At 46.1% G+C, this 13,218-nt stretch overlaps 1 protein-coding gene across 3 annotated transcripts in view; it reads right to left on the minus strand.

The window, feature by feature from the left end:
• Positions 1-330: 330 nt before the first annotated feature.
• Positions 331-13,218, minus strand: part of lrrfip1a (leucine rich repeat (in FLII) interacting protein 1a) — an 86,442-nt gene continuing 73,554 nt past the window's right edge. For 2 of the 3 annotated variants that reach the window (XM_079253953.1, XM_079253951.1), the window contains 11 exons: positions 12,585-12,656; positions 12,120-12,290; positions 10,843-10,935; positions 10,603-10,695; positions 10,328-10,420; positions 10,084-10,228; positions 5,070-5,119; positions 2,054-2,174; positions 1,892-1,971; positions 1,697-1,801; positions 331-1,160 (listed from right to left, as the gene is read on the minus strand). In XM_079253953.1, coding sequence (XP_079110079.1) covers positions 1,053-1,160; positions 1,697-1,801; positions 1,892-1,971; positions 2,054-2,174; positions 5,070-5,119; positions 10,084-10,228; positions 10,328-10,420; positions 10,603-10,695; positions 10,843-10,935; positions 12,120-12,290; positions 12,585-12,656 — 1,131 coding nt within the window. In that variant the 3' untranslated portion in view covers positions 331-1,052. The remainder of the gene's footprint in view (positions 1,161-1,696; positions 1,802-1,891; positions 1,972-2,053; positions 2,175-5,069; positions 5,120-10,083; positions 10,229-10,327; positions 10,421-10,602; positions 10,696-10,842; positions 10,936-12,119; positions 12,291-12,584; positions 12,657-13,218) is intronic. The other variant, XM_079253952.1, reaches the window with a different exon arrangement.

The raw sequence follows: 13,218 nt of genomic DNA on the forward strand, positions 1-13,218 counted from the left end.
GTCTGAACAGTCCCGAACCGAACAGTCTGAACAGTCCCGAACCGAACAGTCTGAACAGTCCCAAACCGAACAGTCTGAACAGTCTCAAAGCGAACAGTCTGAACAGTCCCGAACAGTCTGAACAGTCCCAAACCGAACAGTCTGAACAGTCCCAAACCGAACAGTCTGAACAGTCTCAAAGCGAACAGTCTGAACAGTCCCGAACAGTCTGACAGTCCCGAACCGAACAGTCTGAACAGTCCCGAACCGAACAGTCTGAACAGTCCCGGACAGTCTGAACAGTCCCAAACCGAACAGTCTGAACAGTCCCGAACCAAACAGTCTGAACAGTCTCAAAGCGAACAGTCTGAACAGTCCCGAACAGTCTGACAGTCCCGAACCGAACAGTCTGAACAGTCCCGAACCGAACAGTCTGAACAGTCCCGGACAGTCTGAACAGTCCCAAACCGAACAGTCTGAACAGTCCCGAACCAAACAGTCTGAACAGTCTCAAAGCGAACAGTCTGAACAGTCCCGAACAGTCTGAACAGTCCCAAACCGAACAGTCTGAACAGTCCAAAGCGAACAGTCTGAACAGTCCCAAACCGAACAGTCTGAACAGTCCAAAGCGAACAGTCTGAATATTCTGAAAAGTCCCGAAGAGTCTGAAAAGTCCCTAACGGTCCCAAACAGTCTGAACAGTCCTGAACATCTGGACAGTCCTGAAAAGCGAACAGTTCCAAACAGTCTTAACAGCATTCAGACTTCGGTCCTCCAGGAAAAAGAGGCAGTAGAGCTTCCTGTCTCTTGCTACACCGGAGCGAAGGGACGTAACGAAGGAGGGAATATGCAGACATCCCCTCCTTCGCCTTATGACTTCCTGCTTGTGTATGAAGAAGCTTCATCCGCCAGAAAACAAAGAAATGGCACGTCTTGTTGGTGTTTTCTATGATGTGAACACTTTTTTTATGCTTTTTTTTTTATCTTGAAGGTCACTATCAGGCAGGTGAAGAAGGACTCCAGAAAGAAGGTGGATTCTCTTCCAGGTTGGGATGAAGCTGAAGCGTGATTGGCTATGGAGTCGGAGCCATGCCGCGGCTAGACTTGATCTTCTCCAGTCTCTTCGACAAGTGGCTGTTGTTTGATTCAAGTTCTTCAACCTTATCCAGCGCTGATCGCAACTGTTCGTCAAATCAGGAGAAAGACAAGAGTTAGTGGTTTTCATGGGAAGCCTGCTTACAAGGCCAGATGGACAAACGGGAAGAATTCAGCGCCAACGGATGTTTTATCCAAGCAAACTTGGGAGAGAAGTTAGTGCTAATGCTACACAGCACACAAAGGTGGGGGAAGGAAACAAACAGCCAAATATCTCAGGAAATTGTTCTAATTTAGTAGATTTCAGTGGAGGATGTTGTGTTTAAGCTCATGTTGGACATTTCATTCCACCTGGCTACAAATCCCACCATGCTGCTTCGTCACGCTGATGGAGATCTCTGTTTGTTGGGAAATATTTGTAGAGAGACTAAAACTTAACAGGCGTGTAGATATGGTTGTGTTGATGAGTTCAGGAACAGCCCATTTTAATATGATACTGTTCATATAAGATTCTAAGAAAAGAAATTTGAGGGAATTTGGGGGGGAAACATTTCCTGAAAACACAAGTTAAATACATCAAGTTTGCTTGCTTCCCTTTGGGATGCAATTTAGGAAAACCTGCCTCTCTCTGCAGCTTGCGTTTCTCAGCCTTCAGCTCATCTTCCACTTTTTCTGCGTTCTCTGCTGCAGACTTGTAACGTGCCACCTGGCCCTCCAGCCGGGTCACCTGGACACCAAAGACAAGTTAAGATGCTCCAACTGCGTCACGGACATGATCTGAAACACTAAATGAGCTCTGACTGTATTCTTTACTCACGTTTTGCTCTAAAGCCGTCGCTTCTTGTTCCGACTTCACCAGTTTGAACTTCAGCTCGTTTATTTGCCTGATGGAGTCTCCTAGAAAGGTTCAGTCAACATTTATCATTTGGCAGACACACAGAACAACCATCAGTGTGTTTTACAGCACATGAGCACCCACTCTGCAAGTCCATGATGTTGGGGTCATTTCCATTTTCAACTATGTCCCCGTCTGGACTGGAGCTGCTGTCAGCGCCGTTCTTCTGTGTCTTCTGATCCAGCTGGGCCTTTAGTTTCTTTATCTGTAAACAGACACATGAACGTATCACCAGACAGTCAGCCTCCGCATGATCCCAGTTTTAACCCGGAAGTCTGATGTCAGATCCAAGCACGTCTTGTAATTTCCTGCCAGATCTTTGCTGGAAGGTTGCAGTTCTGGGTAGGAGCCATCCGCAACCGTGTGTTCATCCAGTCCAAACAGGAAGTAAGCTACTGCTACCTGCTCCAACAGCGCTGAACACACATGCAGTAGTTGTAGACACCCCCTGTCCTATCCTCTCCACCCCCAACTGGTGCAGGCAGGTGAATCTGGTTCTGATGGTTTCTTCCTGTTATTAGGGATTTTTGTTCACACCCCACCATATTTCTCCCTTTCAGAAAGCAGGAGCAGGTTTGGAAATGACCATTCTTCCATAATCCATGTGTTTAGACGGGAAAACGAATAAGGAACGGTATTAAACTTTTCCATTCCCTGCGATGTTTATGAGCTACGTGATGTGTGAAGGTTTCAATCTTTAAACGGATGAAAACAGCTGTGTATCTCTCATTTTACATGCAGATACCAGTGTGTGGTTACCCACTTGGGGCTGGTTCTGCTGGACACATCCTCCTGTCAGCTGACGGGGAAATTGCCTGGCATATCGTCGATGCATGCTGGGACATATAAACCTTCTGCAGCTGTAGACTTATAAACCTGAGTGACTGATTGTGCGCCGTGGTTGGTTATTTTTTAGAACAGCGTTTTCCATCGTGTTAAACTGTTTGGTTTGTTTGCTTGTTTTGCTGACTGGTAAATGGTCTTGCTTTCTTTTCTTGTGCTGTTATAAGTAAAGCCCTTTCAGCAGCTCTTTCTTAGTTTCTAGTAGAGATGAGCTGATGAAGCTTTTCAGACTTTTTTCCTGTTTCAAATAAAGATTTGATGGAAACAGTGACATCTAGTGGTCAGATGCAGTTACAGCAACCACAAACTTCCAAATGATTCACCACAATTTATCCTCCTTCCAAACCAAAAGCCGGAAATTCAGTTGTATTCACCTTGAAAGTGTTTGTTTAATTATGAAACTGATTTTAAATGGAGCCTCTCTCTTATGGAACCAGCTCCCACTGTGGGTTAGAGGCAGACTCCCTCCACACCTTTAAGATCGAGCTGAAAACCTTCCTTTTAAACAAACCTTAGAGTTAGGAGACGAGCTTCTCCTGAGTTGGAGTCTGCATGAACGGGGCCCAGCTGTCCACGTAATGCTCTTATAGTTAGGGGTAGTCTAGCCAACATTTATTTATGTAGCCATGGAAACGTCACCTGATGCACTGAGTAGCACCTTGCTGCTTTTCTCTAATGTATTAATGTATAAATATGTGACAGAATTGCAATCATTAACATCTCTCTCTTTTTTTCCCCCCACGTCTTCTTGAATCAAAGCTGCTGTATACGTTGGTCTGTCTTTCCTGTCCTCTCCATCCCAACCAGCCGAGGCAGATCGACGGGTTCCCCACGTCTTCTTGAATCAAAGCTGCTGTATACGTTGGTCTGTCTTTCCTGTCCTCTCCATCCCAACCAGCCGAGGCAGATCGACGGGTTCCCCACGTCTTCTTGAATCAAAGCTGCTGTATACGTTGGTCTGTCTTTCCTGTCCTCTCCATCCCAACCAGCCGAGGCAGATCGACGGGTTCTGCTGGAGGTTTTCCTTCCCACTGTCGCCTCATGCAGCTCAGGATGAGGGACTGGATCGAGGTCACGGTTCGATGCAATCAGTTGGTTTCTATTGTAGGTTACTTATGAACTGGCTTGTACTGATGTGTCTGTAAAGTGTCCTGAGACGAGGTTGTGGTGAAGCGGCGCTTTGCAAATAAAGCTAAAATAATGTGTAAATCTACTTTTCTGTCCCATTTAAATCACTTGAAAGGTGACAGATTTGCACTGTCAGGCAAGATGTTTGATATTTCAACATCAGTGTTTTAGAGCAGGGTTCACCAATCCTGGTCCTCCAGGACCTGCAGGTCCTCCATGTGGCCCTGCTGCAACACACCTGATTCTTATCAATGTGTGTTTAGCAGACACGAGCAGACCTGGTCTGAGTCTGAATCAGGTGTGTTCCTGCAGGAACACTTGGAAAACCTGCAGGACAGTGGTCCAGGGTTGGGGATTGCTGTTTTAGAGGAATGACATCACAGGCTACAACCTAAATGACTGGTGGATTAAACAGCCATGTTTGTCCAAACCAACTAAAATCCAACAGTTTAACAGGATATTTATTTTCTTTCTGCAACCATTTGCAGGTAGACACTCAGTAAAACCACACAACATAAAACGTCTACGTTTGTGGTGAAGATGTTCCCACACATGGATGGTTTGCATTCACCATCATCACTGTTTTGTCACAATTAAAGATCTCAGGATGAAAGAAGCATCAAAGCTTTAAACCAGTAACCTGACGTTGTGTTTCACTGGGAGGAATCATCTTTGGTCACATGATCAGAGCGGTTCGACAGAAGCCCTGGTTCAGTCTGATTCTGCAGAACCAAACCGGCTCTGGAGTCTCACAGTGAAATGTTCCAGTTCTACTTCCCAGTTAACTACAATGTGTTGGGACAGATAGGTGTGTGTGTGTGTGTGTCGTCTATTGGAGCTGCTTGACTTTGGATTCCAGCTCAGCTGTCTTTTCCTTATTCTTGGTTTTCCTTTTCGTTCCGGCTGGCTTGGAGTTTATGTAGAACCGTTTTATTGCTTTAAGCAGCTCTGCTAACCCCAACATTTGTAGCTCAGCACCATTTGCTCCTCATCACCGCTTGTGACAATAAATTCTCAACACTTCCATCTCGACCCCCGTCTGCAGGTCTCCGTTTCGCCGACGCCCCCCATCGGTTGTGACTGCAGCGTTAACTGCAGTGTTGCTGTGGATGATGGGCAGATGACTCACCTGTTCTATCATTTTTTCACGCTCATCCACCAGTTTTCTCAGGCGAATCTCTGAAAGGTAAAGCAGACGTCTGAGAATCTCTGATGTGCACAGCTCTCATGTTGCTTAAACAGCTAAAGATCTCAGACCAGACTTGATCACCACCAGAAGTGAGATGATGCATCTTTAAAAGAAAAAAACTCAACGTACCGGGGTGGAAGTAGCCAGGGAGACGGTAGGAAAGTTGATGCATGCAACAGAGCAGGCATCCATGGGGGTTTGGGAAGTGGTGGGGGTGTGGGGTGTTAGCATGCACAAACTGTGGAGAGGAGGGTCAGTGCAGGAGCACACAGCCTCTAGGTCAACAATCACACAGAATGAACACAAATGATCCCAACTCCAAAACTCCAACGTGGTATCCTGAATAAAATGTGAATAAAAGCAGAATGTGATAATTTCCACATCTATCTACATTTTATTCCCATAAAACAACTAATAAGCTGCTGAAACTAAGACTTCAGTTTTATGGAAAATATGAGCTTTTTATGAATGTAATGGCGGCTAAACTCGTCTGTGGACAGCATGGACGGCGCGTCCTGCAGACTAAAGAGGAGAGGGAGCATCCAGCTTGTTATCAGCCTGCATCTCTGATGGGATGGGGTTGCATTAGTGCCGATGGCGTGGGCAGCTTCCACATCTGGGAAGCTCCATCAATGCTGAAACATCTGCTCCCATCCAGACAACGTCTCTTTCAGGGAAGACCTTCCACCATGCTGGACCACATCCTGATGGTGGAACAGGAGAACTGGTCCAGCAGGACCACATCCTGATGGTGGAACAGGAGAACTGGTCTACTGCAGTCCAGTTTCACCAGTACAGAACATCTGGAGCATCATGGAAGCAGCTGGAATCCTGCATCAGACCAGAACGGGACGACATTCCTCTCCTGAAACTCCAGCAGCTGCTCTCCTCACTTCCCAGATGTTTCCAGATGTTAGAAGAAGAGGAGATGCTAACGATGCTAAACACCATCCTGGTACTTTTGGGGTTGTTTCGTGTAATAAACGTTTTAATCGAAATAAATAACTGGATTTTCATCATCTGAGGAATTTATGCCACATAAAAAACGTCACTAAACACAGATTTTGAGCAGAATTTCAAACAAACTGCACAAGTTTTTATTAACATTGAAGTCTTTCCAGGATGTGAAACAAAATGTAGACATGATAATAAAGATCCTGAAGGATCCATCAGAGTATGCAGAGGATTTTAACAACAAACATCACAGCTTGAGCAGAAACCACTTGGCTAACCGTTAGCATTCGTTTTCTTTAAATATCTCAGAAGATCAAACATGGACGAGTTGCATAGAGAGTAAACAGAACATGATCCACATGACACATTACAAGCAGTGTGAGAAACGTGCATCAGCTACTGGCTTTTAAACATCCCAGCAGTTTCAGTCCAGCAGTAGCACTGGCAGTAAGTAAACCGTAAATATTCTGGTTGCCATGCTAACGTCCAGCTTTTCTTTCCCAGTGGCGTTAGTGGCAGGACAGGGCTGGACACACTGGTGGAATAACACAATGAAAGTGCATGAAGGCTGAGCGCATTTTCCAGCTTCTACCTGCAGACTAAGACATCTTACAGTCCTCCTTGCTCTTGCCTTTGCCCTTCTTGCTGCCCTTCTTTGCATCTCGGTCTGCCATCTTTGGTAACTCCACATCTTCCCGCTGCAGTTTTGTGGCGTCTCCTCCCCCCTTCGCTGGCGAGCACGCCGTCTGGTTAACCTTTTCTGGAGGGACACCTGACTCTCCATCATCCAAAACTTCCTCTTTTATGTCCATGGGCTCGTCTGATTGGCCAGTTTCTTTCTCGGTTTGGTTGCAGACATGTTCCGCCTCTTCAGCAGCAGCATCTTCACGCGGAGCAGCCGGTTTTTCCACCTGGTTACAGTTCTCGTTAAAGTTCTGCGTTGCCTTGGTTTCATCTGGTGTAACTTCTACTCCCTCTTCCACGTCATCCAGTTCAGGCTTACTAGACACACTGGGCACCGCGGCTGCTTCCACATCCACATCATCAAAGTCAAAAGACTGCCCTTCTCCGTCCTCTCCGTCGCTCTCCAGCTTGGCGCGCTGAGGGAGAAGATGAGCTGAAGCTGCGTCTGGCTCCCCAGAGGAGCCAGTTGGCTTCAACACGCCATCGTCCCACGTGTCCACACTGGATTCTTCCGTCTCATCCAGACACCGGGACGTTTTTACAGCTTCTGTTGGACCTGAAGCACAACAGCCATCGTTGTCTCCGTTTAAAGCGCTGTCTGCCTCAGACAGGTCCTCGGTGTCTCCTGCTCCGTCTTTGTTTGGATGTGGAGTCTCATCATGACAAGCAGATCCTTCCAGTGCGGTCTCAGCCTGCGGGTCAGCCTCATCAGGACTCCGGTCCACGGCTTGCTCACAGTCGGAGGAGCTCTTCTCCTCGTCGGCAGCCAGAGATGGCGGTGTGGCCGACCTGTTGTCTCCAGTTTCAGATTCAGCCGCTCCGATGTCACCAGCAGCTCCAGGACGTTCCTTACAGCCCGTTTCCAGACTGTCTTCAGACCTCATCTCACTGAGGGACTGGACCTCGTCCTCAGCAGTGTCTGGCTTGGAATGGACGACTTGGAAGCTCTTGGTTCTATCCGTGTCGGGTGTGACCAGACCTGAGAGCCCTTCTACCTTCTCAGTCTCAGATGTTAGTTCTTTGTCCATGGTGGAATCTGCAGCTGATTCTTCAGGTGTTTCAGCGTCAGAGGATCTTTCTGGATCTGTCGACTTCACTTCTTCGGTTTCTGACGTTTGGTTCTGGTTCTGTACATCCGTAGTTTTACCTTCATCTAAAACACGATCCGCGCTGGGATCCGGGACAAGTCCTTCAGTGGGCGTTGCTGGTTCTGCTGCATCGGCTTCAGCTTGTTCTTGCTCGTCCTGCTCGTTCTCTTCCTGTGGCGTCTTCAAGACTTCAGCGGCGGCTCCAGCTGTGAGGCCGTTATTCCTCGCCGCTGAGTCGTTTATCCCGTTTTCTGTCTCCATTCCAGATTTTGGTTGGCTCTTGTCATCGCGACTCCCTCCTTTCTTTTTATTTTTCTTCTTCTTTTTCTTCTTTTTCCCTGAGGTGGTAGAAGCCTGAGGTTGAGATTTACTCGGAGTTTCATCGGCCTCGCCGTTTTCCGCCTCCTCCATCTTCTCTGGCTGAGGTTCAGCCTCCACAGCCTCCTCTGCTGTGTTTATCAAGCTTTCCTCAACTTCCAGTTTGTTTTCTTGTTCTTCTGGAAGGTGGTTACTGGTCTCTCTGAGATGATTACTTTGGGTTTCCACCTCTGTAAAATCAGCCCTGCGCTCAGATTTTTCTGTTTCTGGATCGTTTTCTTCACCACCTTCAGGACCGACAGCATCATCTTCAGCGGTTCCTCCAGAAGCATTGTCTTCGTTCTGCAAGCTCGTGTCTCGTTGTTCTGCAGGCTGTTTTTCTCCACATGCTCCGAACGTGGAGACATCAGTGACCTTACAGAGCGGATCAACGATCCAGTGTTTCTGCTCGTCTTCCTCAAGCATCGTTTGTTGCTGATCTGGATCCAGCTCTGCCTCTCTGCAACCTCCTAACTCTGTCTCCTCTGTGTTTCCTGGGAGATCATGAAGAGCACACGGTGATAAAAAGCCAAACGTAAAAAAGACTTTCAACACTGTAATCTTCATCAGGAGTAGCAGCAGCAGAAGTCAGACAGAAGGAAGGAAAGAAAGGAAGGAAAATAAGGAACGATAGAAAAAGAAAAATGAAACAAAGAGGCAGAAAAATAAAAGAAAAAATAAAAGAAAAAAAAACAAAATGAAAAGATAAAAGAAAACAGTAAAGAAAGAAAAAAGAAAACAAAAAGAAAAAACAGAAAAAAATAAAAGAAAAATAAAAGAAAAAAAATTAAAGAAAAATAAAACAAAAAGAAAATAAAGAAAAAATTAAAGAAAACAAAAAAACAAAAAACAAAAAGAAAGAAAAATGAAAAAAAAATTGAAAAAAGAAAGAAAGAAAAAGAAAAAAAGAAAAGAATAAACAAAGAAAGAAAGAAAAAAAGAAAAGTACGAACAGATGAACGGCCGACTGAATTTGACACCAGAAAGAGAAACGGAGCCACCATCCCAAAGAGAAGCACGAAGGAGAAGAGAGGAAGGATACACGGAGAAGAAGTTCCTGATTCCCAGCTGAAGGCGAAAGCTGAGGCTGAATCTACACAATATTCCAGAGAAGCAGATGTTTTTTTTTAAACTGATAAAACCATTAAACCCTGTCAGCATCTCCAGACCAAGCCCACCTGTACCAGTAAGCTAGCTGGAAGTGTGCTGGATGATCCAGCAAGAGAAGCTGGATAGAAACATTAAAACAGTCAGGAAATAATCCAGTGTTAGTTTCTACAGTGAAGCAGATGTCAGAGAGGTGATCCGTGGACCATAAGACTGGTGATCCTCAGCAGTATTGCTCTTATCATAACAATCATGCATCAGTTCACTTGCTTTTCACTTATTTTCTCCTCTTTTGAAGAAGATTCAGAAATAAAACCAAAGTTTATTTTTTGCAGTTGTATTGAATCTAGTAACACTAAAAGCTAAAACCTTATAATTTTCTCCACCTGAGGAAATAAAAAACCTGAGATGAGAGAAACTGTTCTCCTTTAATGTCCATGACTACATTTGTACTTTTAGTTCATCCGTACCTTTGTAAAGAAACATAGTTAAATGTAAAATGTGTCCCAGCGCCAAGCTGAATTAGACGTTTGTGGAGGGGATCACCAGACTCATGACTCACAGGCTGCTGCGACATGACAGGAGCACAAAGCTGAGGATTGAGGAGTTCCCTTCAAAAACCCCAGAAAGTCCAGACTGCAGGACTCAGGACTCATTTTTACGTCTCTGATTCAGTTTCTGTGGATTTTGGAAGGAAACTCTTCAGTCAGTTTAGTTCTGCGTTGTGCCAGAAGAAGAAAAGCAGGTTTCAGTCGTGGTTTTACCGAGGATGCTGTTGCCTTCAGCTGGGGAGGTGTGGGAGTCCTGGGCCGACTGGGATGTGGGCTCTGCACCAGTAGAACCATCAACTTCTGCTTCACCAACATCGCCATTGATGTTCAGATCGGGTCCCAGTGTTATTCCATGTTTCTGCACAGGGAGGACGAAGATGTTAGCCGGCTTGGCTTCTCATGATGACAGTTAAACACACACACACACACACATCTACTTTTCACACACAATGGGTACCTTCAGTATATCTTTGAGCTTCACCACCTCTTCCCTGAGTTCATCTCGCTCAATTCGAATTGCATCGGTATATTCTTTCTGTCGCTCTAAGGCCTGAGCAGAGCCGCCACGAGGCAAAGGGCAGAGGAGGACGAAGAGTGGAGGATGAAGAGTGGAGGATGAAGAGTGGAGGATGAGTGAAAAGATGGGAAAGTGAGAAGATTCAGTGTCATGCAGAGAAGATACTCCAGTAAATTCATGTAAAGACCGAGTTGGAACCACTCATCAGACCGTACCCCGATTTTTTTATCCTTCCACTCCACCGTCTCCTGTAGGTCAGATATTTCTCTAACAAACCCGTCTTGTTTCAGACGCAGCTGACGGATCTCCTGAACCGCAGGGAATGGCAGAGTTGAGAAGAAAGAGAAGCTGTGAAAGGGTTTACTGTGTGGGAAAGCAGCAGAAGTGGTGAAAGGCCGCCCAGCATGCAGCCTTCATGGGACTGACGGCTGCTCTGCGTGGAGGAAAACACTCACATTCAGCAGCTCCTCGCTCTGTTTTAAAGTCTCTTTCAATTCGTTGAACTGGAACTGAAGGACACCGTGGGCATGTTTCTCTCGCTCAAATTCCTGCAGGGAGAAAAAATACATCAGCTCAACAACCAGGAACAACCTGGATCCACCTGGTAAACAAACGGTACAAGCTAAACATTAACGCTACGGCAGCCACATCATCAGGTCCACCTTTTCAACGCAAACATCTAACCAGCCAATCACATGGCAGCAGCTCCACACGTCTGGTCACGTAGACGCAGCGAAGACGACTTGCTGGAGGTCAAACCGAGCATCAGGACGAGGAAGGAAGGAGATTTACGTGACTTTGAACGTGTCATGGTTCCTTGTCTGCTGATCTACTGGGAGTTTCACACAAAAACATCTCCAGAGTTTCCAGAGAAGGTCTGAAGAAATGCTGGTGGTTCCAACCAGAACATCATGTCTGAACCCGTCCAGCCTGGAAGCAGATGGTCTCCAGCAGCAGAAGACCACAGCGGGTTCCCTCCTGTCAGTAAGAACAGGAAACTGAGGCTACAATTCACACAGACTCACCAGAACTGGACAATAGAAGATGGAGAAACGTTGCTGGTCTGATGAGTCTCCAGTTCAGCTCCACATCCACATGGTAGGATCAGAATCTGCTGGAAACATCATGACAACATGGATCCATCCTGCCGTCAGGATCAACGCTTCAGGCTGCTGCTGGTGGGATGGTGGGGGGAGGTTTTCTGGTCCCACTTTGGTCCCCTTAGTACCAACATGACCTGGTTTAACCTCCACAGCCTACCTGAGTCCTGCTGCTGACCATGTCCATCCCTTTCTGAGCACAGTGGAGCATCTTCTGATGGAAACTTCCAGCAGGATGATGCACCATGTCACAAAGCTCACATCATCTCCACCATGACGATGAGTTCACTGTCCTCCAACGGCCTCCACAGTCACCAGATCTACATCCAGCAGAGCAGCTTTGGGATGTGGTGGAACGGGAGATTCTCATCATGATGTGCAGCAACTGTGTGATGCGTCAGGTCAACATGGAGCAAAACCTCTGAGGAACGTTCCCAACACCTTGTTGGATCTCTGACACCAAGATTAAATGCTGTTCTAAAGGAGTAATGGGTCCAACCTGGTACCAGCGATGTGGACCTGATGAAGTGGCCGGTGTGAATAAATCTCTCTAATAATCAGGTTTAAAACATTTCATTTCTCTGCTTTGAATCAGCTTTTAAGTTTACAGTCTGCAGCATGGCTCTGTGTACCTTGAGTTTTTCCTCGTATTCCCGACGCGACTCGGACAGCAGCTCCTCCAGCTCCATCAGCGAGTCTTTCAGTGTGTCCACCTGGTACATCAGGTTATTCTTCTCATTGTCCAGCTGGGCATTGGACACCATGGCCTTCCAGTACTTCTCCTCTGCTTCTGCTAAAGCATCCTAACGCGATGACGACATAACAGCTTTAAAATCCAGCATGAAGCGGAACAGCAGCCATACTTTCCTCTGAAACACCATAAGCTAGCATGTGTGTCGTTGTGAATGGTTGCAGCGGAGTTCAGACTAATGCAGGAACACATGAAAACGAAAAGAAGCAACTTTAACAGTGTGGAGCAACAGTACGGCTCATGTTAGTCTGTTCATCGTGACAGCAGAGCAGCGTTTACGTTTCCATTCACATCGTTATGAGAAGAAGAAGCCTGAGGGTTACAGGAGCAGAGTTCAGGCTAATACCTTGACTTCTTTCAGGTTCTGCGTGTACTTGGCTTCCACATCTTGGATTTGATCCTTCAGCTCATGAATCTCCTGGTGGAGAGCGCGGCAGCGGTGAGCAGAGAAGCGCAGCGTGGCGGTGAAGGTGAAGCAGAAAGGTGGATGACGTGAAACGTGATGCATAAAAAACAAAGTATGAACGACACAGAACAAAGGAACAGAAGGAAGTCTGTGTTCCAGAAACACGGAAGAACTCTGGGATCCTTCCTGTTCGCTCCTCAAATCCCAGATAATACACTTATCTTCCAGGTACTGGAACTCATACCAGTACGCTAACGACTTATGCAGCAGACAGTCGAGGAACTGATGTTATGATTAAATTCAAAGCATCACATCTTCAGCTTTCTTGCTTTTTTTTATTTTATACTAATTATTTGGAGCTTTTTTGCACATGAACTACAATTTACAAACATCTGACTTGTGTGATTTAATGAAGTCAGAAACTGAGATAACGGCGACTCAGACGTTTCTAACAAAGCTGCAGCACTTTACAGACTGGAGAGACACTGAGAAGGCAACAGGAGGGAAAAGAAAAGGTTATCTTTCTGAATAAAATAAAAACATGACACGACAACACAACAAGCATGGCAGGATA

Source organism: Telmatherina bonti, assembly GCF_933228915.1.
Source record: "Telmatherina bonti genome assembly, chromosome: 15".
Taxonomy (NCBI): domain Eukaryota; kingdom Metazoa; phylum Chordata; class Actinopteri; order Atheriniformes; family Telmatherinidae; genus Telmatherina; species Telmatherina bonti.